Genomic DNA, 26,857 nt, shown 5'->3' with positions numbered 1-26,857 from the left:
TGACTGTAGCCTGGTCCCATCATGTCAACTCCTTCGCATGACAAGGTGTGGCATGAAGGCGCAAACAAATTGGTACCCAGGCTAGTGTGATTTAGGAGTCCTTGATTATTTTAGTTGTGAATTAAAGACATGACTAATCCATCACCCTGCCGCTTCCCCTGTTCCTCCATCCCTGATCAATGGCTCTGCCAACATCTCATACTGTGACACCAATCAATTGCTTTGATTGGGGAGCACCCGGCATCAGGCACAGCACAGCAGGCTCAGGGCCAGGCGACTGCTCTCTCTGGGGCTTCGATTTCACTTTGTGTGTGTGTGTGTGTGTGTGTGTGTGTGTGTGTGTGTGTGTGTGTGTGTGTGTGTGTGTGTGTGTGTGTGTGTGTGTGTGTGTGTGTTAATGCAGTGTTTCCCAGAAAAAGATCAGGACCAGGAAGTAACCAGTCTGTGTGTCGGATAGTGATAAATATAGCTTGTAAAATGGGTGTCAAAGAAACACATGTTCTCTATGTTCTCTATGTCCAATGAGCTCTATGGATAGGCCAAGAGAGAGCTTTCAACTGGAGGGCAGTTGCTGTGTGAAATCACATGGTAGTCCTTGTGCTTTCAACCCCTTGGGGGGGGTTGTCTCCTGTCTGTGTAACGGATGTAAAACGGCTAGCTTAGTAAATAGCGTTTCAATCGGTGACGCCACTTGCTCTGAGACCTTGAAGTAGTAGTTCCCCTTGCTCTGCAAGGGCTGCGGCTTTTGTGGAGCGATGGGTAACGATGCTTCGTGGGTGACTGTTGTTGATGTGTGCAGAGGGTCCCTGGTTCGCGCCCGGGTATGGGCGAGGGGACGGTCTAAAGTTATACTGTTACATTGATGCTGTTGACCCGGATCACTGGTTGCTGCGGAAAAGGAGGAGGTCAAAAGGGGGGTGAGTGTAATGGATGTGAAACGGCTAGCTTAGTTAGCGGTGGTGCGCGCTAAATAGCGTTTCAATCGGTGACGCCACTTGCTCTGAGACCTTGAAGTAGTAGTTCCCCTTGCTCTGCAAGGGCCGCGGCTTTTGTGGAGCGATGGGTAACGAATGATGCTTCGAGGGTGACTGTTGTTGATGTGCGCAGAGGGTCCCTGGTTCGCGCCCGGGTATGGGCGAGGGGACGGTCTAAAGTTATACTGTTACATCTGTCTCTCTGTTCGTTTGTGTGTGCTGATCAAGCAAAATAACTTCTGTTCTCTCTAAGACAATTGGCAATAAAGTATTTTTTTTTGCGGAACAGATGGGGGTGGTTCAGCACCCCTACTTCCCGCATCTATTTAGGCTGTTTTTGTAATTCAGTTGTGCTGTAGCCTATTTATAGCTCAGGTTTGCTGTGCCTATGTCTCAGAGGTGTGTGTGTCTCTCTCTCTCTCTCTCTCTCTCTGTCTGTCTCTGTCTGTCTGTGTGTGTTCTCAGGCCATGTTCAGTCTGTGCATGGTGGAGAGTGAGGCAGATGAGGTGACTCTTCAGGGAGTGACCAGTGTGGGACTGAAACATGCACTAGACTTCGCCTACACAGGACAGGTGAGTCTACAGTAGCACCTTCATCTACAGCTAGCCACCCCACACATGTCCTCAAGTCACACACAGGCACTGTACACACTGTACACACAAACATAACTGTACACACAAACATATCTCACAACTATCCAGGCTTACACTAACTAAGAGTGACAGTTTCCAGCTTTTCGTTAGCTGATTAAAGCTATAGCCCAGCCATACTGGAGGATCGCGGTCCTGATAATTGACCCCTAGGGTGCCCCCATTTGATTTTGTTGAGTCACTCAGGTATCATATGAACGCGCATAAAACATGACAAAATGTGTAGAATTTCAGGAAATTTTCTTTAAAATGCTGAAGTTTTCTCTCCGCCAAGGAAATGGATGTGAACAGTTTGAGCATTTTGGGGTCATGTGAGTCGCAATGTGGGGGTTTGTTACTTATGCTGATAAATGACAATATCCTCCCGGACCGTTGCCATCTGGTACATTTGTGTGACTGGACCTTCTTAAATAGTGGTTGAGTCCACCTGCTATAGCCTATACATGGATGTGATATCTAACCTAGCCTGATCCTACAGTATGCCAGTGACCCCCCCCCCACTCTTTCTCCCTCTCTCTTGCCTATCTCTCTTCCCCCCCATCTTTCTCTCCCTCTCTCTCTCTCTGCGGTGAGGAGTCAGGAGATCTATGCCCTGTGGCCCAGCAGTGAAAGGCTGGCTAGCTCGTAATTATTCCTAATTGCATTTCCACAGTGGAAATGAGCAGGGGGGAGTTGTGTTGATGTAGGTCAGCAGCCGGCTGCCGGTCCGTTTCCGTCTGCTGAGATGATGAGACGTGAGCAATATGCTTATTTCAGTAAACAACCACAGAGCTAGTTGCTGAAATCCACGGGCCACATGTCAGGGACCATGGGGTTAGCAGACATGCTGTTGCTATATAGTCTACACTGAGAGGACGCACGAACGCATATTATAAATATTAGTCTTACTTTTTTATTTGATGTTGCTAAAATCATGTATTTTGCATGGCAATTACATGGAAATGTGGTATGTATCACAACTGTAAGAAGAATAACTGTGTGTGTGTGTGTAACAATGTATAATACCACTCTAACTGCAATGTAATGACCCATTTTAAATTCATGTTTTATAGACATGGAATATAAAGTGGGACACACACATGTAGTCTTTTGAAGAGCACACAGCGCAAAGAATGCCTCTCAAATGCTTTCAGTAGCACATGAGTGAAATCACATTAGTGTGAAATGCTATTGCACACAAAAAAAACACGCCTGGCCCGAGACCACAGTCACACACCCACACACATGAATCAGCAGCATTATATAAAGTGACCACTGGTCCCTGAGGGCTTCTGTCATTTGGTTGCGTCCCAAATGGCACCCTATTCCATACATAGTGCACTACTTTTGACCAGAACCCTATGGGCACTATACAGGGAATATGGTGTAATTTGGGATGGGAACCTGTCTGTCTGGGGAGGTGAGCAGTGTGTGAGGTGGACAGGACGTGGTCTCACTCAGGTCCTCTCCTCAGATAATGCTGGAGCCAGGGGTGATTCAGGATGTTCTGTCGGCAGGAAGTCACCTTCAGCTGCTGGAGCTGCTCAGTCTTTGCTCACACTACCTCGTCCAGGTGAGGAGTCAAGACAGACATGGACACACACACACACACACTCACATATATTACATACTCGCACATAGTCATATACAGTAGTACAGTCAAATAAGCACATACGTATCACACACCCACACCTACACTGGAATTTCTTGTGTATATGGAGGGTCTACTCTCCACATGTCCAAGGTACTTCCTAACAACACAAGACCACACATTAACCACCCCCCCCCCCCCCCCCCCCCTGTCACTACCAGTAAGATACATTAGCATGGCAGTGGGCAAACTGTTACATCACCTTATGGTAAACAGTGCTCTCATACACCGTCTGCTGGTAGAGAGAGAAATGGACACTGTGTTGCACACCATTGATTTCACTGCACTGTCCCTATAGACATACTCCCTGCTCACTGTAAACACTGTATTATACAATTAGATAGCAGCTGAAGATGCAGAGAAAAGACCCAGGTTAACATAAAATATAGATTCACTAGCTTTCTATATGTATTTTGTCTGTATGAAATTGGGTATTGAACAGGTAATTTTTTTTGTGTGCGAGTGTTTGTTTGAGGCGATTACTCAGAGCCGTGCAGTATATTGCACGTGGTCCTGCTTACTGCCAGCAGATGGCAGTCTTATTCCACTCTCGATCTCCATGTTCTGTTCTCTTGCCTCCTCTCCTGTTCTCTCTCTTACTCTCTTACTCTGTGTTCTGCTTGAATAGCAATGTGGTCTCATCTCCAATAGATTCAGTGGTATATAAACTGCAGTTCAAAAACACCCCAAGGAAAGTGTGTGACCCAGAGTGTGTGTGTGTGTGTGTGTGTGTGTGTGTGTGTGTGTGTGTGTGTGTGTGTGTGTGCGTGCGTGCGTGTGAGGGATACTCAACTGTATGTCTGTGTGTGTTACTGTATGTATTAACTTAAACCCTACACCCCAACCTCTGGTCTCTTGGCCCTCCCACCACTACTGGATGTCAGCTCCTGCTCAAAGCTCTTCTCTGTCCTGGCACCCCAACGGTGGAACATACTTTCACCTAATGTCAGGACAGCGGAGTCCCTGCTCATCTTCTGAAATCTTTTCAAACCCTTCCTCCTCAAAGAGTATCTTAAATATATCCCACGCCCCCCCCGCCCCCCCCCAAAAAAAATTGTAAATAAATGAACAAAAAACCTGCACTTGTCTTTTCCTGCTACTTTATTGTGGGAAGATCACGGTCCCACGGCTGTGATATGTTGTTGTCTCACCTAGCTATCCTTACAAAATTGTAAGTCGCTCTGGATAAGAGCGTCTGCTAAAATGACTAGCTGGGTTTCTCAACTCCACGACTTGGAGATCTCGGAGTTGGGCTGCGACGACTGTCAGTTGATACGAGGAAACAGTCGGTGGTTGTATTAGAAAAAAAGTTTTATTGAAAAGTATGGATTTCAGCAAAGAAAAGGCCCGCTTTTACACAGGACAAACATATGTTTAAGAAAAGTGTCGACTGACAGTGACTCGATGTAGTCGGAGGTTCAGTCCGCCCGCAGTCGTCTCTGCTCAACTCCACTGAGGTGGTATATATCTTGGCGTTTTAGAAACTCTGCTACGAAATGACTCAAATGTAAATGTATTTACCTTGTGAGTCTGTGCCTGCCAATGTGTCCACAACAGGAGCTGAACAGTGTTAACTACCTGGACCTGTACCGTGTGGCCGATCTGTTCCACCTCCCTGCTCTGGAGGAGGCTGTGGTCAGCTTCCTGGTAGAACACCTGTGTGAGCTGCAGCAGAGCCGCCAGGAGGAGGTGCTGCTGCTCCCCTACCGCCTCCTCAGGGAGGTGCTGAAGAGCGACCGCCTCACCTCCCTCAACGAGGAGGAGATCTGGCAGGTACACTGCACTGGCTCCTCACAGTCACACACGCGCGCACACAATGGAAGGAACACACATGTTCGCAAATGCATGCACATATACAGACACATGCACACACACACACACACACACTATATATGCACACCATAAACCCACGCAGACTTTGATATACTACATCACACAGTGTGTCATAAAACGTCAACTGGGCAGCATTCATAGCCTTCACCAAAATACACTCTTTATATTTATGTATAGGAGTGAATAGGAAAGGAAGGCGTGTGTGTGTGTATATATGGAGGGGGGGGGGGGGGGGGGGGGGGGGGGGGGGGCGCTATGCGTTTTGACTGTTCATTTGCACCAATCAGGCCCCCCTCTCCACCTCTTCTCTCTCTCCCCCCTCTCTGATTAGGCCCACCGCGGCTTCATCAGCGCCCCAATCACCCAGCTGTCACTCCGGCCGCCCGTCTGATTGAAAACAATCAGGCCTCTGATGGCACAATTACCCTGACCCTTTAGCCGGGCGATGCTGCCATAATCAGACCCCGATTAGGCTGCTTTGGGCCTCCTTCACTCTGCCGAGGAAGGTTAATTTGGGCATCCGCCCGAAAAAACGCGAGGGCACCAATACACAGCCGATATAGTTTGCCCGTCAATCATCGTCACACCAACTTCTCTCTGAGTCTCACGCTCTGGAAATCACATTTTCTTGGGTCTTTGTTTTTTTTTTTCCCCCTTTTTTGCCTTTTGTCTTTTCTCTGGTTGCTCTCTCCCTCTCTCTCTATCTGTCTCCCTCTTTGGGGAAGAGGGGAGGGAGGGGAAGTTGATTTATTCTCTGCCCCGAGGAAGTTCTCTGATCCAGCGTGACCTTCACAGTCAGCCTACCGGAGCGCACACACACACCCCTCTGCCACTTCAGAGGTGGGAGGAGGAGGAGGGGGGAGAAAGCGGGAAAGAGAGAGAAAGGAGGAGAGGGGTGTAGATAGCAAGACTGAGAATAGGACAAAGCAGAGAGTGGAAAGGGGGGGGGGGTGTAAATACTGTTGTGTTGGCATCATTTTAGGATGTATTTAAGAAGGAAGAGAAAAAGGAGTGGCATTGACAGTAGTAGGACAATATATATAGTGCATGTGGGAATATGTCTGCGTCTATGTAAATGGTGTTCTGGTGTGCTGTTTGTACAGAATATGGTTTGAACGCATCTACGAGCCAGTGCAATGTTTGAATAGGATTTCAGTGTGTATCCAGTGTGCCTGCGAGTCAGGAGGAGGTGCTGACAGTGAACCGCTCCAGCTCAGTAATCTTGCTGTGCTGTAATAAGTTCCCTGTCTCTGTACTGATTGTGTTGAAAGCCACTTTGTTTCCCTGATAATGGTATCAGTGATCTTCAGCCATCTCGCCCACATTCACACGCCACCGCCGTAGCTAAACAGCCTCCGATTGCTCTCAAGTTCAATTAAATCCCCCCTCTGCTTCTCTCCTCTCCCGGTCCTCAACAAAGGAATGTACCGGTGGATATTCATGATGTGTGTGCATTTGTATAGGTGTGTGTGTGTGTACGCGCGTTTTGTATAGGTATGCGTTTTGTATAAGTGTGTTTGTGTATACAGTAACACACTCGTCTTGATCTTGCAACACTGCTCTGTAGGCATTTAGAATACTAATAATTATGAATCGCTTCCCTCTGTCTTCCTCTTCCCCCTCTCCTCTTTAGCTGGTGGTGTGCTGGTTAGAGCATGACTGTCGGTACCAGTACACCGAGGACCTGATACAGCACGTTCGTTACGGCCTTATGGATGTGGCCGCCCTGCACCACGTGGCACAGTGCCACCCGCTGGTCCAGTCCAGTGCCACCGCCGCCGCCCTAGTGGACGAGGCTCTAGAGTACCACCGTGCCACCTACGCCCAACCCCTCCGCCAGACCGCCCACACCAAGCCCCGCTTCCAGTCTCTCACCCTCTACATCGCCGGCGGGCGCAAGCGCGAGGTGAGCCGCGTGCGGGAGCTGCGCTACTTCAACCCGGCCGCCCAGGAGACCGTGCGCGTGGCCGGGTGCTCCAACTGGAGCGAGCTGGCGCCCATGCCCGCCGGGCGCAGCCACCACTGCGTGGCCGTCATGGGTCACTTCCTGTTTGTGGCAGGCGGCGAGGTGGAGCATTCCACGGGGAGAACGTGTGCGGTGAGGACCGCTTGTCGGTATGACCCCCGGGGGAACCGCTGGACGGAGATAGCCTCCATGAAGGCTTGCAGGGAACACTTTGTCCTGGGGGCTCTGGGCCAGTACCTGTACGCGGTGGGGGGGAGGAACGAGCTGAGACAGGTGCTGCCCACCGTGGAACGCTACTGTCCGAAGAGGAACAAGTGGACCTTCGTCCAGTCCTTTGACCGCTCGCTGTCCTGCCACGCCGGCTGTGTGGCTGACGACCTGCTCTGGGTCTCAGGTACACACACACCCAGATGGAGAATAGAGCATAACAGATTGAACACACACACACACACACACACACACACGCCCGCCCGCCACCTGTGTGTAATACTCTTCTCTGTTACAGGTGGAGTCACAAACACAGCTCAGTACCAGAATAGACTGATGGTGTACGACCCAGAACAGGTAACTGAAGAACAGATCGTACAGAGAAATAAGCCAAAAGTGAGACAAATGCCATCAAAACATTTAAAAGCGTGGTTTCAGAACAGTTTCTGTGATAGCTGAGTAATACGCTTGTTTACGGCAACTTTGAGGATGTGTGTTTGCGTGCACGCGACGCAAGGGGGAAGAGAAGGAGAGCAAGAGGGAGAGAAGGAGAGCAAGAGGGAGAGAAGGAGAGCAAGAGGGAGAGAAGGAGAGCAAGAGGGAGAGAAGGAGAGGGAGAGAGCGAGAGGGAGAGAAGGAGAGCGAGAGGGAGAGAAGGAGAGGGAGAGAAGGAGAGCGAGAGGGAGAGAAGGAGAGCGAGAGGGAGAGAAGGAGAGCGAGAGGGAGAGAAGGAGAGCGAGAGGAAGAGAAGGAGAGCGAGAAGGAGAGCGAGAGGGAGAGAAGGAGGGAGAGAAGGAGAGCGAGAAGGAGAGCGAGAAGGAGAGCAAGAGGGAGAGAAGGAGAGCAAGAAGAAGAGAAAGAGCGAGGAAGGAAGGAAGGAAGGGAGAGCAAGAGAGAGCGAGCAGGAGACCGAGAAAGTCTCATTTGTATTCACCGTGGAGCTACATTCACCTGCCAGGAACACCAACCCCCCCCACCCACACTACCCTCAACAGATGGCCACCCGTCAGCTCCTACCAGACATACGCAACCGCGCACACACACACACACACAATCGCTCACGTACACACACAAACATGGTCACGTATGCTCTCACACACACACACACACATACATACAAAACAACCAGACACACTTAGTCAAATGTGCACAGTCGGATACATCCGTGTAAAATGGAGAGGGTGAAGTATATTATTAGGAAGGGGGGTGAAATCATGAGGAGAAATCATAGCCCTGGTGTCACATTATTTATCCAGCACTGAACATACATCAATTACCCAAGCAGGGATACGCTAAAATATTAATCCATCTATTCAACATCTTCCCACTGTCCTTTTCCCTCCCCACCTTCTCTTTCTCTCACTCTCTGCCCCCCCCCCCCCCCCCCCCCCCCCCCCCCCCTTCCCCTCTCTCTCTCTGACAGAACCAGTGGCTGGCCCGCAGTCCCATGCTACAGAGGCGAGTGTACCATGTCATGGCCGTGGCGAGAAGGCAGCTGTATGTGCTGGGAGGAAATGACCTGGACTACAACAACGACCGCATTCTGGTCCGCCACATCGACTCCTACGACATAGACATGGACCAGTGGACCCGCTGCACCTTCAGCCTACTCACGGGTGGGTGGGCTGCGCATACACACGCTCATGCATACGCATGCACGTGCACACGCAGGCAGGCAGACACACACACACACGTACTAGATAAGATCACTGTCCTCCTTTTTTTCCCTTGTGACTCTCCACCCCTCCCGACTTGATTCCCCGTGAAGTTGTCAAATAAGTTCAAGGTGAAGTCGGAAGTTATTTTCTGAACTTTCCCAACGCACCCTGTGTCTCAGATGACATCGAGTCATCTGGCCTCTCTTTGGCACAGTGAATCATTATTTTCGCTCTATCCTCCGCAGGTCAGAATGAATCTGGAGTGGCAGTCCATGATGACCGAATCTATGTTGTCGGTGGATATTCTATCTGGACCAATGAGCCCCTAGCGTGTATTCAGGTGAGTGACCTTGACCGATTTAAGTAACCTGAAAAATTGCCTTGTTAAACTATGTTGTACATAAATCATTTATGCATCGTTTTTTAAGGTATTTTGAATGCTCTTATAATCCATGATGAGGAAAGAGGGTATTCATAGCAAATGTTATCTTACTAAAATCTCTTATTATTTCATGTATTTGACTTTTTTTTTATTTCACTTCCTGTTGTCCAGGTGTTGGATGTGAGCACGGAGGGGAAGGAGGAAGTGTTCTATGGACCAACTCTACCGTTCGCCTCCAATGGAATAGCAACGTGTTTCCTCCCTGCCCCATACTTCACCTGCCCCAACCTCCAGACTCTACAAGTGCCCCATCACAGGATAGGGCCTGTCTAACACACTAATATAGACTACAGTAAATGTCTACATAGATATATCATGCAGCTCTTATGGACATACAACTATGTAACACAAAATAACTAATTTACAACACCCCCCTCTTCCTCTAAATGCATTCACACACTATTGCCACCCAGATAAGATTACCCACGTCTTCCCCAGTTTCAGGATCCCAACCTAACCACTCCCAAGTGCAGGTGTCACTGCCCATCCTTGACATTACCCATAAACTGAACAAAAACGTGGCCCTGTATGAAAGGAGGATCCTCGAGGACATTGAGGAGGTTCCCTATTCAGCTCCCCTGTGATGATGGACTGATCTTTCATCAGCTGCAGGGTTTGGGTCAATTCCATTTCAATTCAGTCAATTCAGGAAGTAAAACAGAAATTCTGACGACAATTTTGCTCCTTGAAAAGCATTGAGAATAATAGATATTCGATTGGAATAATATATCCCGAACTGCCATAGAATTGACCCCAAACCCTGCTCAGATGACTGGTTGAAATAAAGGGGCTGCACTAGTCAATGGTGCAGAACAGGAGATCGCAATGCTGGAGCACTCAAGGGGAGCAGAGCTCTCTACGGAGTGAAATGGCTCCCTCTTTTACTAATGCACTCTAGGGCTATTGGCACTCTAACTAGCTGTACTTACTTACTACTTACCATAACCCATCTACTCCATACAAAGCCAATGGACCCATCCAAGGTCATTTCAACTGAAACCGGTTATGTGTGAACGAACTGTGGACCCAATCTTACTCTTTCTTGAGCGTGTGTTTTCTATTCAAGCTCAGGATTTAAGACTGTTTAACAGTTCAATGAATGTCTGACCACTGTTATCATACAGTGCATATACTCAACATACTGTGTGTAGGAGAACCTAAGCTATGTGTTGCCACTGTCTTATGCCATTTTCAAAACGTCTTGTTTTACTTTGAGCAAAAAAAATAAGACAAAAGTAAATCTGTAACTCCACCAGCCTCCAGCAGTGAGAGGAAGTGTGAGAAAAAAAAAACATGTCTTGTTTTCAGAATAAAGAGGTACAGTACTGTATCAATAAAGCCCATAAATTGAATTGAGCAAGTTAATCCGCTGTATTTTCTTAGTATGAAATAGGGGAGTGTTGTCTAAAAAAAATGTTTTGCTTTTGGGAGGGTTGTTTTTCTTTCTATTGGGCACAGGGGAGTGTAGTGTGCTTTTTCCCTGGTTTACATTCTCCCCTTTGCAGGATTTACTATATCATTTATTCTATCCTTAGGAAATGGTCTCATCTGCTTGCATGCACATCCCCTATTTCGAGGTGTTTTGGTACTTCCCTTATGCAGTACGCTTTTCCACACACTAACTATTATTATAAACTGGGTGGTTCGAGCCCTGAATTCTGTTTGACTGACAGCCATGGTATATCAGACCCTATACCACGAGTATGACAAAACATGTATTTGTATTGCTCTAATTACTTGGAAAGCGGTGTATAATAGCAGTACGGCACTTCGGGGTTTGTGGTATATGGCAAATATACCACGGCTAAGGGCTGTATCCAGGCACTCTGCGTTGTCGTGCGTAAGAACAGCCCTTAGCCGTGGTATATTTGCCATTTACCACACCCCTTATTGCTTAACTATACCACAGGTATACAAAACACGACAGATACCTGCTCTTTCCATGACAGACTGACCATGTGAATCCAGGTGAAAGCTAGGATCCCTTATTGATGTCACTTGTTAAATCCACTTCAATCAGTGTAGATGAAGGGGAGGAGACAGGTTAAATAAGGATGTTTAAGCCTTGAGACATGGATTGTGTATGTGTGCGATTCAGATGGTGAATGGGCAAGACAAAAGATTTAAGTGCCTGTGAAAGGGTTAGGTGCCAGGCGCAGCGGTTTGTGTCAAGAACTGTGATGCTGCTGGGTATGAACAATGGTCCCCTACCCAACTTGACAACTGTGAGAAGCACATAATACCCATAAAAAATGGAAACGTTTATTCCGCCATTTATTTGTCATATCGTGAAGTTTACAATTAAATGCAATTAATTGTGAGGTTTTGAGAGCCGTATAATTATCGGACAAGGAGAGATTTATCAATATATTCGTCTCAATCTAATTATTGATTAACGTGACCTCGGTCAGAGATTTGCGCGGTTATCAAAACGCCACGTCACGTCACGTAAGCCTACACGAAACAAAGACCTTATATGAAGTAGTTCTAAAATCCCAGATGGAAAAAGGGATGGTGAAAAAAACGATTGGAACCATTTCCTGGGATTTATGACTCATACTGTGGTACACAATAGGCTAACTAGCCATCATGGCACACATATAATCATTCAAAGCTGCACCAATATCCAATATAAATCCACATGAAGAGGAAGAGCTGATAGGAAGTGGATAGGCCAGGTGCATCAATAAGCATGAAAGACGAGACACGCAGCTCATAAAGCACCCCTATTGATCTTGTTAAGGGACAATACAATTAGCCTACAACACCACAATACAATTAATATTTGTTTTCAGGTAGGTACAAAATTCTACCCTAGGCTGCGGTGAAAATGTCATTTGAATAATGGCGCAAAAGCCCTGTGATTTGAATGTTTCATTCCATTTGGATAAGTTGTGAGTCTACTCTCGACAGTTTATAAGGTCGAAAGAGACTGACCTGCTACTGTACGTCTGTATTTCTACTTCTGATACTGAGATGCGCTGTCTTGTTGCGGATCATCGTTCTCGCATATCGTCCTATAATAATGGGACTCTCAGCAGGCCCAGTTATTCAGGAAGGCTCAACACATGCTCTGCCTCCTCTCTGATCTGAGCAGCTATTCTAGGCTCGTCTAGAATCTTAACGCTTCAGTATAGCCTAAATGTTTGTCATTTTACTTTTAAAATTAATTAAATTACCTTTTATATGTGGCATGAACACACAACCACTGACAATGTTTCAATCTGATTACTTCAACGTGGTGCATTGGCACAGAAACCTGTTGGTGGATCATTCGTTGCATATATTTAATAGAATAATAGCATCACAATTTTTTAAAATCAGATTTCCAGGCCTCTTCGAATGGCGCAGCGGTCTAAGGCACTGCTTCGCAGGGCTTGAGGTGTCACTACAGACCCGGGTTTGATCACAGGATGTGTCACAGCCGAGCGTGACCGGAACACTCATGGAGGCAACGCACAATTGGCCCAGCGTCACTCGGGTTAGGGGAGGGTTTGGCCCATCGGAATTTCCTTCTCCCATCACGCTCTAGCGACTCTGTTGGCGGACCGGGCGCCTGCAAGATGATTTAGATCGCCAGCTTGACAGGGAGAATGAGTGGTCGGCGAACCCTCAACCTTCTGTCCCGTAGCCCTGCGTGGCATCAACTGTGCCACAAAAGCATGCTGAAATGGAAAAAGTCAATATGCACATTTATAAACACATGGTTGTTATAGTTATTCGATTTGTGGTTTCTAAACATTATTTTGAGTTAATTCTATGAGGAGGGAGGGTCATGTGAAACTATGTTTTATGTTGGGGGAGTGCATTTTTTTTATGACAAGATCGACCAGGCGTGAAATTCTGACTGACAAAATGAAGCCTGATTGCATGAAGATTGCAAAGGAAAAAGGGAATGGAAAGAGCAGAAGTAATCTTTCGGACTCTGGCTGTATCGTGATGAGGGATACAGTGTCAGGAAAGGAGGCGGGTTTCTGCCTGTAAAGTTGGGCCAACAAAAGAGTGCATGAGCATAAATAGATCCTATTTGTCTACTATCGGTAGTTACTATCACAACATGGAAGAACAAAATATTATACATTTATCTATATGCATCACAAACTCGTTCCATGCCTGTGAAATTAGGAAACAGAAATACAACACTAGCACTTCCACATTATCTTATTTCATCACATTTACTTTATTTCGTAACACCTTTTTTGAAAAATATTTCAACATGAAGACGGAAACTTGACCATAAATTATGATCTATATCACCAACAGGACAATTTCTATACATGATGTATATCTATCTATACATGAAGCCCAGTGGTGTTGAGGTCAACAGCATGGTGACCTGGTCCTGGGGGTCAACAGTCAGTCCTCCTCCAGGCTGATGATCTCCGCCTGACCACCGTCCCCCAGCAGAGTCAGCAAATTCCTGTATGCATTCCTGTCACACATGCAGAGATATTGAGTGAGTGATGTCACAGCACAAGATCTAGTATATTTCATACAGAGTTGACTGTGTCACTGAACACTGTATAAATACAGTGCATTCAGAAAGTATTCAGACCCCTTGACTTCTCCCGACAAAAAATTACATTACAGCCTTATTCTAAAATGGATTAAATAAAAAAAAATCTCATTAATGTACACACAATTCCCCGTAATGACTAAAAAAAAACAGGTTTAGACATTTTTGTAGATAAAAAAAGAAAGAAAAATATGAGTACTTTGTTGACACACCTGAGTGGGAGGCCCCGTGCACAATTGAGCAAGAGGACAAGTACAGTAGAGTGTCTAGTTTGAGAAACAGACGCCTCAAGTCCACACAAGTGGCTTTTTCTTTGCAACTCTGCCTAGAAGGCCAGCATCCCGGAGTCGCCTCTTCACAGTTGACAAAACACTGAGACTGGTGTTTTGCTAGTACTATTTAATGAAGCTGCCAGTTGAGGACTTGTGAGGTGTCTTTCTCAAACTAGACTTTCTAATGTACATGTCCTCTTGCTCAGTTGTGCACCGGGGCCTCCCACTCATCGTTCTATTCTGGTTAGGGACAGTTTGTGCTGTTCTGTGAAGGGAGAAGTACACAGCGTTGTACGAGATCTTCAGTTTCTTTGGCAATTTCTCACATGGAATAGCCTTCATTTCTCAGAACAAGAACAGAAGAAACCCACAAATGCTGATGCTCCAGATACTCAACTAGTCTAAAGAAGGACAGTTTTATTGCTTCTTTAATCAGACAACAATTGCAAAAGGGTTCTAATGATCAATTAGCCTTTTAAAATGATTACATTGGATTAGCTAACACAATGTGCCATTGGAACACAGGAGTGATGGTTGCTGATAATGGGCCTATGTAGATATTCCATTTTAAAAATCTGCTGTTTCCAGCTACAATAGACATTTACAACATTAACACTATTTCTGATCAATTTGATGTTATTATAAAAATGGACAACAAAAAAAAGTTTTTCTTTCAAAAACAAGGACATATCTAAGTGACACCAAACTTTTGAACGGTACACACACACACTGCATTCAGAAAGTATCCAGACCCTTTCCCTTTTTCGACATTGTTACGTTACAGCCTTACTCTAAAATTGACTAAATCATTTTTGTGTTGGGGGGGGGGGGGGGGTTTATTAGTGATGTGGTTTGACATCTGGCATGTCGCACACTGGCTTCATGGTTTTATGACTACTGTAAAGCATTTCAATAGAATCAACATTTGGATGAAAGTCCCATTCCCTATACTTCAGATGTTTTCCCCACGTAGGTCAACACGCAATTTATACTGTGCGATAAAGATTCCTCGTGGTGTGTGTAGACGTAGCGTTATATCAGGTCGGGTGACAAGATTCTCTGAGGGGAAACTGATTTTTTAAAAAGGCATCCAAAAAAAGGCAACAGTACTTAGTTGTTCCGCATCTCTCCAAATATAAATTAACCTTAACAAATAGGATTATGTCTAGGTTAGGTTAGACTAGAGACTGGGATTACGGTCAGGTTTAAAACTCTACCTCAGTGTGGTGTTCTTGCCCAGTCCTCTCTTGTGTTCTGTGTTCCTCAGACTCAGCGACAGAACAGGGATCAGGACCTGGACCACATGACTGTCCAGAACAGCTATCGTCTCCAGAACACTGTACACCTGTCTGTCATACAACCCCTCGTTCTCCTCCACAAAGGACCTGAACACACAGAACACAGTAAGACAGAGATACTGTAACACCAATGTACATGCTTTATACACACAAAGCGTCGCAGGATATGTACATTTCTAACCGCGACGGTTCAAAAAAAAGCATGGCTGCCCTAGAACAGCGTCGCGTTCAGCCGACACGAAGCGGAAGGAAATGTTCTGAACAGAGTGAAACAGGGAAGCATTCCACGAACTTGTCCGACGTCTGAAAAACGGTTTTGCTACGGTGTACATTAATAGACACCACCCCAAGCGCTGAATGCAGAGAGAAGGAAGAGTAAAGGCCACGGCAGTTGGTGTCGCTCACCGTAGGACAGTGACGGTCTGGTCACATGGTGCACCCCCTGCGGCGGCCGAACATCTCTCCACCACCAGCTGCAGGGCCTCTGTACTGGTCCTCCTCACTGTGAACGCACAGCTGCTTTTAGACTAGTTACCACACACACATTGCACACACGAAAAACCTAGAAGAACCCCCACCCCCACCCATAGCAGCAAGCTCGTTCAGCATATTGTTCACAAATAGGATTACTGCGCGTACGCGTCTTTCTGTGTGTGGACTCTCACCGTGAGGCTCGTTGACCAGCTTCAGGCAGCGGAGCAGAGAGGGGAGGGGCGTGGTGAGCAGGGCGGGGTCACTGTCATTGTTCCGTCTCAGCAACTCCAATAGGAAGGCCAGGATCGTGACCAGGCGGGGAGGAGGGGCGTTGCCTTTGAAATGCAAGAAGTTCTCACTATGGAGACAGAGACAGACGAAGGTATGACACAGAGCCATGTCATGTCTGGCCATTTGGTAGATGTTCTTAGGAGGCTGTCAAGGTGGATTAGGATGAAGTTATCCTGAGACACTGCTCCAAGGTCAGTTTGGCTTCGCATTCCCTTACCTAATTATGTGGGCAGGGTTTACTCCTCCTGGATCTGTGCCTAAGAGCAATCTCTACCCAGAGCGTCAGAACCCTACCTGATCACCTGCAGGATGCTCCTTCTCAGTGCCGCCCCACGCGGGGTGGGCGTGGCCTCACAGGCCGCCAGCAGCACCGGGTGATTGGCTATGGCTCCAACCGATGGCGTGGCAGGCAGGAAATGGTCGAGGTACTTGGAGATGACATCCCGGAGCTGCTTCTTCAGGTAGGCACCCTGAGACTGAGACATACTGGTTGCTATAGACAGACCCTGGAGGGGAGGAAAGGAGAGACGGAGAGAGAGGTCAGTTCGTATACTTTTCTTTCCTCCCCTCCAACCCTGCTAGTACGTTCAGAAGTATCAAAACAATTATTTTTGTCAGAAGTATCAAAAGTGGGAGTGTGTGTGTGTTGGCGGGTGTGTGTGTGTGTGCGGGTGTCTGTGCATGCGGCCCACCTGCAGGTAGAGGGGCAGGCTGTCCCTCAAGGCCTTGTCCAGCCCGGACAGAGAGTTAGGGAGGAGCAGCCCGTTGACAATGTTGAAGAGCAGATGCTGGGCCTTGGAGGTGGCCAGCAGGGGACTCCAGTGCTTCACAACGTACCCTGAGAACACACACACACATGTTTGAGGCGATAGGCTCGAAGCAAGTCGCTGGGCAGAATTGCTAACCCTGATCATATCCTGATCCTCGTAAACACGCCGATTCCTTCTCACCCAATACCAAATTGACCTCTAGCAAATATATCTTCTATGCACTTGTAGAGATCTGAAATGATTGCATAGGTATAAGCAATATGGCCATAGCGCCATCTTACACCTATCCAGTCCTTAGAGATTCACACAACAGCCTAAGGGGATAGGGGCAGACCTCAGTGATGCAAACACCCACCCACAGCCCAGTAGGCCAGCAGCAGCCCCTCCTGAGGACTCTTATTGACCAGGTAGTGTTTGATATACTTCATGATGTCCCCTGTGTAGTCCAGAGCACGGGTGACCATGGCAGAACGCTCAGACAACACCTGCAGCCCACTGTACACACGCCCCACAGCCTGAGAGAGGAAAATACAAAACGACAACGTATTTAAGCTGTATTTATTTGTATGGAAATGCGGACTTGCCTTTCAGCGTATGCTGTTGATATACATGTTAATGCCAAAATAAAGGAAACACCAACATAAAATGTCTTAATAGGGCATTGGGCCACCACAAGCCAGAACAGCTTCAATACTTCTTGGCATAGATTCTACAAGTGTCTGGAATTCTATTGCAAGGATGAGACATCATTCTTCCATAAGAAATTCCATTTTGGAAACCGCTGTATTTTGCAAATAAATTCATTAAAAATCCTACATTTTGATTTTCTGGATTTTTTTTCTCATTTTGTCTGTCATAGTTGAGGTGTACCTATGATAAATTACAGGCCTCTCATCTTTTTAAGTGGGAGAACCTGCACAATTGGTGGCGGACTAAATACTTTTTTGCCCCACTGTACTTTGTATCCCTCATTTACTAAAGTGTTTCCTTTATTTTGGCAGTTACCTGTATGTATCGTGCATGTTGCAAATATCTTTGTGCACATGCGTGTGTGAGATGACAAGCTACCCTGTGTGTGTGACGAGGTGTGTGTAGTACCTTGATAAACATCTCCAGAGCAGACCTGGGCACTAGCTTGCTGCCGGCTCCAGGCTGCAGCCCGGCCCTCTGCAGTATGGACTCCACCTCAGGGAGCCTTAATACGAGCCTAGTGAGCTCCGACAACTGCTCCTCCAGAGCCCTGCCTGGAAAAAGTCATAAATAATCATAAATAATCACACATGCCACTTAGCAGACGTGTAAATGCAGTCTTTGGATAAACATGTTTCCCAATTTTGATCCTTTGCCCGATTTATTGGCAAAATATCTGATCTGATTGGGCAAAATATCAAAATTGGGCTGCCTGTGTAAATGCTGGTCATTTTTAGAATGTGTATTAATTCCTTATGGGAACTGAACCCACGACCTTAAGTGTTTCTAGCGCCACTCTTTCCAACTGAGCCACACATATACACACTTACATCTCCATAACAAAACACATAACAAAACACTGAAATAAACTTAGAAATACACATACTTAAAGGGGAAACTAATGGGAAATTATCATAATATGGTAATAGACAAGAAATGTAAGTGTAGTGTTTTAATGTGGCCTAACTAACTGAGGATGTCTTTCCATTGCTGACTGCTGAACAGAAACCAGTGAGGCCTGGCCAGTGTGTGCACGCATGACTACGTATCTTCGCAAAAGAGCGTTTGATAAATGGCGGATGTCCAGGGTTCTAGGTTGAGGTTCTGTACCTGCTCTGCTGTCCGTGCCATCTGGGTTCTTGTGGATGTGCTGCTGCAGAACACAGCGGAACCAGGCTCTCACAGACAGGGTCTGGGCTGAGCCCGACACGGAACCTCCACAGCCGGAGCTCACTGAATACACCAGCTCACTGTGGAAGAGAGGTCAGCTTGACGTAGAACAAACAACAAATATGTTTAAGGGAATCACAAGTTAGAGAAAGGTGAGGCACAGAATTTATAATCTTGATTGAATAATTAGTTATTGTTTGGGATGCGAGGTGATTTGAGGATCAGTGATTCTGTGCAGTCTGACCGCAATCTCTACAGTCGTGGCCAAAAGTTGAGAATTACACAAATATTAATTTTCACAAAGTCTGCTGCCTCAGGTTGTATGATGGCAATTTGCATATACTCCAGAATGTTATGAAGAGTGATCAGATGAACTGCAATGCAATTAATTGCAAAGTCCCTCTTTGCCATGCAAATGAACTGAATCCCCAAAAAACATTTCCACTGCATTTCAACCCTGCCACAAAAGGACCAGCTGACATCATGTCAGTGATTATCTCGTTAACACAGGTGTAAGTGTTGACGAGGACAAGGCTGGAGATCACTCTGTCATGCTGATTTGAGTTCGAATAACAGACTGGAAGCTTCAAAAGGAGGGTGGTGCTTGGAATCATTGTTCTTCCTCTGTCAAACATGGTTACCTGCAAGGAAACACGTGCCGTCATCATTGCTTTGCACAAAAAGGGCTTCACAGGCAAGGATATTGCTGCCAGTGAGATTGCACCTAAATCAACCATTTATCGGATCATCAAGAACTTCAAGGAGAGCGGTTCAATTGTTGTGAAGGCGGCTTCAGGGCTCCCAAGAAAGTCCAGCAAGCGCCAGGACCGTCTCCTAAAGTTGATTCAGCTGCGGGATCAGGGCACCACCAGTACAGAGCTTGCTCAGGAATGGCTGCAGGCAGGTGTGCGTTCATCTGCACGCACAGTGAGGCAAAGACTTTTGGAGGATGGCCCAGTGTCAAGAAGGGCAGCAGAGAAGGGCACCACTTCCCTCTAGGAAAAACATCTGGGATAGACTGATATTCTGCAAAAGGTACAGGGATTGGACTGCTGAGGACTGGGGTAAAGTCATTTTCTCTGGTGAATCCCCTTTCCGATTGTTTGGGGCATCCGGAAAAAAGCTTGTCCGGAGAAGATAAGGTGAGCGCTAGCCTCAGTCCTGTGTCATGCCAACAGTAAAGCATCCAGAGATCATTCATGTGTGGGGTTGCTTCTCAGCCAAGGGAGTGGACTCACTCACTATTTTGCCTAAGACACAGCCATGAATAAAGAATGGTATCAACACATCCTCCGAGAGCAACTTCTCCCAACCTTCCAGGAACAGTTTGGTGACAAACAATGCATTTTCCAGCATGATGGAGCACCTTGCCATAAGGCAAAAGTGATAACTAAGTGGCTCAGGAAACAAAACATCAATATTTTGGGTCCATGGCCAGGAAACTCCCCAGACCTTAATCCCATTGAGAATTTGTGATCAACACTCAAGGAGGCGGGTGGACAAACAAAAACCCACAAATTCTGACAAACTCCAAGCATTGATTGTGCAAGAATGGGCTGCCATCAGTCAGGATGTGGCCCAGAAGTTAATCGACAGCATGCCAGGGCGGATTGCAGAGGTCTTGAAAAAGAAGGGTCAACACTGCAAATATTGACTCCTTCCATCAACTTCATGTATTGCCAATAAAAGCCTTTGCCACTTATGAAATGCTTGTAATTATACTTCACTATTCCATAGTAACATCTAACAAAAATATCTAAAGACACCGAAGCAGCAAACTATGTGAAAATGTATATTTGTGTCATTCTCAAAACTTTTGGCCACGACTGTATGTTCCACCGGAGCAAGGCTCTGCACAGATGTGCTAATCTGTATAAAGGGAGACTCACATGATGGATAGTAGCTTGGAATGCAAAGGTGATTTGTAGATCAATGATTTTGTGCAGCACCTTGCTCAGAATGATCCTTTCGGATGTGTGCCACCATATTCATTAGTGCACTCCGTAGCAAAGTGTTTTGCAACAGAAAATAAAAACAAGCATTCCTATTGGACAAGTTCAGACTCTGCTTACTAGGGTAATGTACTGGAGTAATGTTACCTGTTCTGGAGCAGGTGGGGTAAGTAGCGAGTCACTAGCAGGGGGTGAAGCATGTCGTCCCAGCTGAAGCACTGCATGATGGACTGGATGGGGTTGGGCTGGAGGTCTTGGGGGGCAGAGCTAGGAAGGTCAAAGGCCAGCAGTGTAAATCCTGGAAAAGAGAGTCAACATTCATACCATGATACGGTAACTACCATGGAAAATACGTTTGAGAGAGTCATACTATAATGGAAAGATTTTTCACTGCATGGTCAAGACAAAGCAAAGATGCAAGATGTTGAGATTAAAAGAGCTGACAAGAGAGCACGAGAGAGAGAAACAGTGAGACAAAGGCAGACAGTGTATATTATCTTATGAGAAAGACAACTGTTCGTGTGTGCAACCCACAGTGTGAAATTGTTGTACACAGTGAACATTTATCCTCCTCCCTCCCACTCTCTCCCTCTCTCAGTGTGAGCCTCTGACCTGCGGCAGCATCAGCCAGTTGGGCAGGAGGGGTGTTGGAAAGGCGCAGGCTGCGGAGGAAGGGGAAAAAGTGGGCCCAGAGAGCTGCTGCAACCGCTAGGTGGCGGTCTTTACCCACGCTGGCACTGGGAGGAGGCAGCCAGGCACCGGGGGGACATGCCGAGTGGCCAGGCTGGACATTGCGCTGCTGGACCCTCCTGTAGGACACACATACACCAATAACATCATTATTCAACAGAACCACAGCATCTCCCTCTCTTTCACACCACCTCTCCACCTCCATCCCTATCTATACTCCACTTCCTTCCTCTTTCACATTCTCTCCTCCCTCTTCTTCGCTCTCTCACTCTTCCCATCTCTGGGGGGATTAGGTCATGCGGTGCAGTGCCGGGTAGAGAGGAGCAGGGCAGGGCAGATCCCCTGTACACAGACTGGGCTCTGGCTGCTGTGTCTGCCTGGCCCCACGGCGGCTGGCATTAGCCCAGATAAGCAGCTGAAGGAGCTGTAATCTCATTTAGACTGAAGATGATCCTCCTGTCCCCTCATTCGCCCGGATGGAGCGAGGGAGAGAGGGATGGAAGGGAGGGAGGCAGGGGTGAGTACTGGCACTCCCTCAGCTCCCCACTCGTCTCTCTCACACACACAGACACACACCTCTGCCTGCGCCTTCTAGCAAGGTTGCATCTAATCCAGAGAGAGCCGAGACAATCGATTAGAGTCTGAATTCATTAGCCTCGTTACTACGGCGGAATGGGCCTTTCACACCCATCAAGGCTCATTGTACAAGACATAGTCAGAGACCCCACTTAATCCTCCCCACTGCCGCTTCTTATAGCTGTACACACACACCATTAGAGACCCCACTTAACCCCTCTCCCAAATGCAGCCACTATCACACACACACACAGACTGACTTGCCACTCGGACAGCTGATGAAACTGTGGGTTTGCACAACCGATGAATGTCTGCACAAACTCTCAGAAAACGTCTCAGGGAAGCCCATCTACATGCTCGTCGTCCTCACCAGGGTCTTGACCCGACTACAGTTTGGAGTCGTAACCGACTTCAGTGTGCAAATGCTCACCTTCGATGGCCACTGGCACGCTGGAGTGTTCTTCACAGATTAATCCCGGTTTCAACTGTACCGGGCAGATGGCAAACAGCGTGTATGGCGTCGTACGGGCGAGCGGTTTGCTGATGTCAATGTTGTAAACAGATTGCCACATGGTGGCGGTGGGGTTATGGTATGGGGTTATGGCAATTTGAATGCACAGAGATACCGTGTCGGGATCCTGAGGCCCGTTGTTGTGCCATTACTTCATATTTCAGCATGATAAAGCACCCCCCTATGTCGCAAGGATCTGTACACAATTCCTGGAAACGGAAAATGTCCCAGTTCTTCCATGGCCTGCATACTCAGACATTGAGCATGTTTGGGATGCTCTGGATCAACGTGTATCACAGCGTATTCCAGTTCCCAACAACAACCTCTGGCAGTCTATGGGGGTGCCACAGGGTTCAATTCTCGGGCCGACTTTTCTCTGTATATATCAATGATGTCGCTCTTGCTGCGGGTGATTCTTTGATTAACCTCTACGCAGACGACACCATTCTGTATACATCTGGCCCTTCTTTGGACACTGTGTTAACAAACCTCCAAACGAGCTTCAATGCCATACAACACTCCTTCCGTTGCCTCCAACTGCTCTTAATTGCTAGTAGAACGAAATGCATGCTCTTCAACCAATCACTGCCCGCACCCGCCCGCCCGACTAACATCACTACTCTGGAAGGTTCCGACTTAGAATATGCGGACAACTATAAATACCTAGGTGTCTGGCTAGACTGTAAACTCTCCTTCCAGACTCACATTAAGCATCTCCAATCCAAAGTTAAATCTAGAATCGGCTTGAATATTTCGCAACAAAGCCTCCTTCACTCATGCTGCTAAACATACCTTCATAAAACTGACTATCCTACCGATCCTTGACTTCAGCAATGTCATTTACAAAATAGCCTCCAACACTCTACTCAGCAAATTGGATGCAGTCTAACACAGTGCCATCCGTTTTGTCTCCAAAGCCCCATATACTACCCAACACTGCGACCTGTATGCTCTCATTGGATGGTCCTCGCTACATATTCGTCGCCAAACCCACTGGCTTCAGGTCACCTTTAAGTCTTTGCAAGGTAAAGCTCCGCCTTATCTCAGCTCACTGGTCACAATAGCAACACCCACCCGTAGCACGCGCTCCAGCAGGTATATTTCACTGGTCATCCCCAAAGCCGCCTTTCCTTCCAGGTCTCTGCTACCAATGACTGAATCACTGAAGTTGGAGACTTATATCTCCCTCACTAACTTTAAGAGTCAGCTGTCAGAGCAGCTTACCGATCGCTGCAGCTGTACACAGCCAATCTGTAAATAGCCCATGCAACCAACCACCTACCTACCTCATCCCCATATTTGTTTTTCTGCACACCAGTATTTCTACTTGCACATCCTCATCTGCACATATACAGTTGAAGTCAGAACTTTACATACACCTTAGCCAAATACATTTAAACTCAGTTTATCACAATTCCTGACATTTAATCCTAGTAATAATTGCCTGTCTTAGGTCAGTTAGGATCACCACTATATTTTAAGAATATAAAATGTCAGAATAATAGTAGAGAGAATGACTTATTTCAGCTTTAATTTCTTTCATCACATTCCCAGTGGGTCAGAAGTTTAGATACACTCAATTAGTATTTGGTAGCATTGCCTTTAATTTGTTTAACTTGGGTCAAATGTTTCAGGTAGCCTTCCACAAGCTTCCCACAATAAGTTGGGTGAATTTTGGCCCATTCCTCCTGACAGAGCTGGTGTAACTGAGTCAGGTTTGTAGGCCTCCTTGCTCACACACGCCTTTTCAGTTCTGCCCACAAATGTTCTGTAGGATTGAGGTCAGGGCTTTGTGATGGCCACTCCAATACCTTGACTTTGTTGTGCTTAAGACTTTTTGCCACAACTTTGGAAATATGCTTCAGGTCATTGTCCATTTAGAAGACCCATTTGCAACCAAGCTGATGTCTTGAGATGTCGCTCCAATATATCCACATCATTTTCCTTTCATCTCTAGGAGACAGAACGTGTCTCCTTACTGAGCTGTATGAGATCAGGTCTTGGCTGATTTCTCTTGATTTTCCCATGATGTCAAGCAAAAAGGCACTGAGTTTGAAAGTAGGCCTTGAAATACATCCACAGGTACATCTCCAATTGACTCAAATGATGCCTAACAGAAGCTTCTAAAGCCATTACATCATTTTCTGGATTTTTCAAGCTGTTTAAAGGCCCACTAAACTTAGTGTATGTAAACTTCTGACTTATACAGTGAAATAAGTGATAAGTGAAATAATCTGTATGCAAACAATTGTTGGAAAAATGACTTGTGTCATGCACAAAGTAGATGTCCTTACAGACCTGCCAAAACTATAGTTTGTTAACAAGACATTTGTGGAGTCCAACCTAAGTGTATGTAAACTTCCGACTTCAACCGTATCTCTCCAGTGTAAATTGCTAAATTGTAATTACTTCGCCACTATTGGCCTATTTATTGCTTTACCTCCTTACTTCATTTGCACACACTGTATACAGATTTTTCAATTGTGTTATTGACTGTAAGAATGTTTATCCCATGTGTAACTCTGTTGTTTTTGTCGCACTGCTTTGCTTCGTCTTCGCCAGATCACAGTTGTAAATGAGAACTTGTTCTCAACTGGCCTACCTTGTTAAATAAAAGTGAAGTAAATAAAAAAAAACATTAAAAAAATATCCAGCAACTTTGCACAGCCATTGAATGAGAGTAGGGCAACATTTCACAGCCTGATCAACTATATGTGAAGGAGATGTGTTGCACTGCATGAGGCAAATGGTGGTCACACCAGATACTGACTGGTTTTCTGATCCAGCCCCCACTTTTTTTTTTTAAAGGCATCCGTGAGAAACACATGCATATCTGTATCCCCAGTCATGTGAAATCCATAGATTAGGGTCTAATGAATTTAAATAAATTAACTGATTTCCTTATTTGAACTGTAACTCAGTAAAAATCCTTTTAAATGTTTGCATGTCGCGTTTCTATTTTTGTTCGGTGTAGGCATACCGTAACCTACACCGGTTGAATGTGTTTGTTGTTATTGTCGGCTAATCAAAGGGGCACTGTCTACAGTGGCTCCATGTGTAGCAAACAACGCAGATCTTTAAATCAATGCAAAGTTGAATTAAAATTATGGAATTAAGTTAGTTAAATGATAAGGAGTAGGCTACAATGAGCAACCATCAGGTAGGCTGTTGTTTAATCTAAATGGAGTTGAAGACAGCAAGCCAGTTCCCAAGTTTTTTCTCCCCAATTTCGTGGTATCCAATTGGTAGTTATAGTCTTGTCCCATCGCTGCAACTCCCGTACGGACTCGGGAGAGGCGAAGGTCGAGAGCCGCACATCCTCCGAAACCCAACCCAGCCAAGCCACACTGCTTCTTGACACAATTCCCGCTTAACGCGGAAGCCAGAGGGTACACCTGACGACCGTGTCAGTGTGCATCGCGCCCAGCCGGCCACAAGAGTCGCTAGTGCGCGATGGGACAAGAACATCCCTACCGGCCAAACCCTCCTCTAACCCGGACGACGCTGGGCCAATTGTACGCCGCCCCATGGGTCTCCCGGTCACGGCCGGCAGCGACAGACTCAAACCAGGATCTCTAGTGGCACAGCTAGCACTGTGATACAGTGCCTTAGACCACTGCACCACTTGGGAGGCCCAGTTACCAAGTTTTTAAAACATTTTTAGATATTTTAAAACGGGCTGAAATTTCAGGTGGTATCTTCAAACAGCTCTTACACTAAACGGGCATTTTCATTCTTTTCACAATTACACAGTATTTTCAAACCTCGGTGTGAAAATACATATAAAACACAGGAAAATGATGTTTATGATTGCACTGGGCCTTAAATAATGACAAGGGGAAAACAACTATTGCCTCCCACCACCTCCATAATGCCCATCCACTGCTCCTTAAGAGAGCAACTCAAGGTCCAATGGAGGGCCAAGGTGTAGGGGCGTAGGGTCTAGATACGGAGGAGAGCACTTCATTAAGATCTCAGATAATTGTCCACCACCCGCCCCCCAATATAATACTGAATGTGTACCACTGAGACCTCACACACCCCCTCTGGCGACACAGGGGTCTCAAGCTCCCACGCGCAGGATCATGGGAAGGAATGAAATGTGAGGAATTAGCCTCCTGATTGGCTGTTGGGCGGGCGGCTGGCCTTGGCGATGGCCATCCGAGTCAGTGGTTGTCACACACACACACCTCTCTCGGTCGCAGCCTCTGGCAGGATAATTCTCTTAATGTGTGCAGATTCCACTCTGCTCTTAATAAACATAATGACGGCGAGGCACAATTTGC

General features: G+C 46.5%; 2 protein-coding genes across 7 annotated transcripts in view; one reads left to right on the top strand and one right to left on the bottom strand.

The window, feature by feature from the left end:
• klhl32 (kelch-like family member 32) overlaps window positions 1-10,721 on the top strand; it is a 37,314-nt gene extending 26,593 nt beyond the window's left edge. Inside the window, exons 1-9 of one of the 4 annotated variants that reach the window (XM_036973918.1) lie at window positions 873-917; window positions 1,440-1,547; window positions 3,079-3,177; window positions 4,813-5,028; window positions 6,722-7,448; window positions 7,560-7,618; window positions 8,685-8,877; window positions 9,165-9,259; window positions 9,473-10,721. In XM_036973918.1, the coding sequence (XP_036829813.1) occupies window positions 1,443-1,547; window positions 3,079-3,177; window positions 4,813-5,028; window positions 6,722-7,448; window positions 7,560-7,618; window positions 8,685-8,877; window positions 9,165-9,259; window positions 9,473-9,634 (1,656 nt within the window). In that variant the 5' untranslated portion in view covers window positions 873-917; window positions 1,440-1,442 and the 3' untranslated portion in view covers window positions 9,635-10,721. Of the gene's footprint in view, window positions 1-871; window positions 918-1,439; window positions 1,548-3,078; window positions 3,178-4,812; window positions 5,029-6,721; window positions 7,449-7,559; window positions 7,619-8,684; window positions 8,878-9,164; window positions 9,260-9,472 lie in introns of those variants that run through there. The other 3 variants (XM_036973915.1, XM_036973919.1, XM_036973916.1) reach the window with 3 other exon arrangements.
• Window positions 10,722-13,517: 2,796 nt separating this feature from the next.
• Window positions 13,518-26,857, bottom strand: part of mms22l (MMS22-like, DNA repair protein) — a 31,361-nt gene continuing 18,021 nt past the window's right edge. For all 3 annotated transcript variants that reach the window (XM_021596411.2, XM_021596415.2, XM_021596418.2), the window contains 11 exons: window positions 21,407-21,603; window positions 20,942-21,092; window positions 18,783-18,922; window positions 18,081-18,226; window positions 17,338-17,497; window positions 16,905-17,050; window positions 16,507-16,718; window positions 16,113-16,279; window positions 15,853-15,949; window positions 15,367-15,534; window positions 13,518-13,793 (listed from right to left, as the gene is read on the bottom strand). In XM_021596411.2, coding sequence (XP_021452086.2) covers window positions 13,718-13,793; window positions 15,367-15,534; window positions 15,853-15,949; window positions 16,113-16,279; window positions 16,507-16,718; window positions 16,905-17,050; window positions 17,338-17,497; window positions 18,081-18,226; window positions 18,783-18,922; window positions 20,942-21,092; window positions 21,407-21,603 — 1,660 coding nt within the window. In that variant the 3' untranslated portion in view covers window positions 13,518-13,717. The remainder of the gene's footprint in view (window positions 13,794-15,366; window positions 15,535-15,852; window positions 15,950-16,112; window positions 16,280-16,506; window positions 16,719-16,904; window positions 17,051-17,337; window positions 17,498-18,080; window positions 18,227-18,782; window positions 18,923-20,941; window positions 21,093-21,406; window positions 21,604-26,857) is intronic.

Source organism: Oncorhynchus mykiss, chromosome 3 (assembly GCF_013265735.2).
Source record: "Oncorhynchus mykiss isolate Arlee chromosome 3, USDA_OmykA_1.1, whole genome shotgun sequence".
Classification (NCBI taxonomy): domain Eukaryota; kingdom Metazoa; phylum Chordata; class Actinopteri; order Salmoniformes; family Salmonidae; genus Oncorhynchus; species Oncorhynchus mykiss.
Note: the sequence above shows the minus strand (reverse complement) of the source record. Positions and strands in the feature narration are given on the sequence as shown.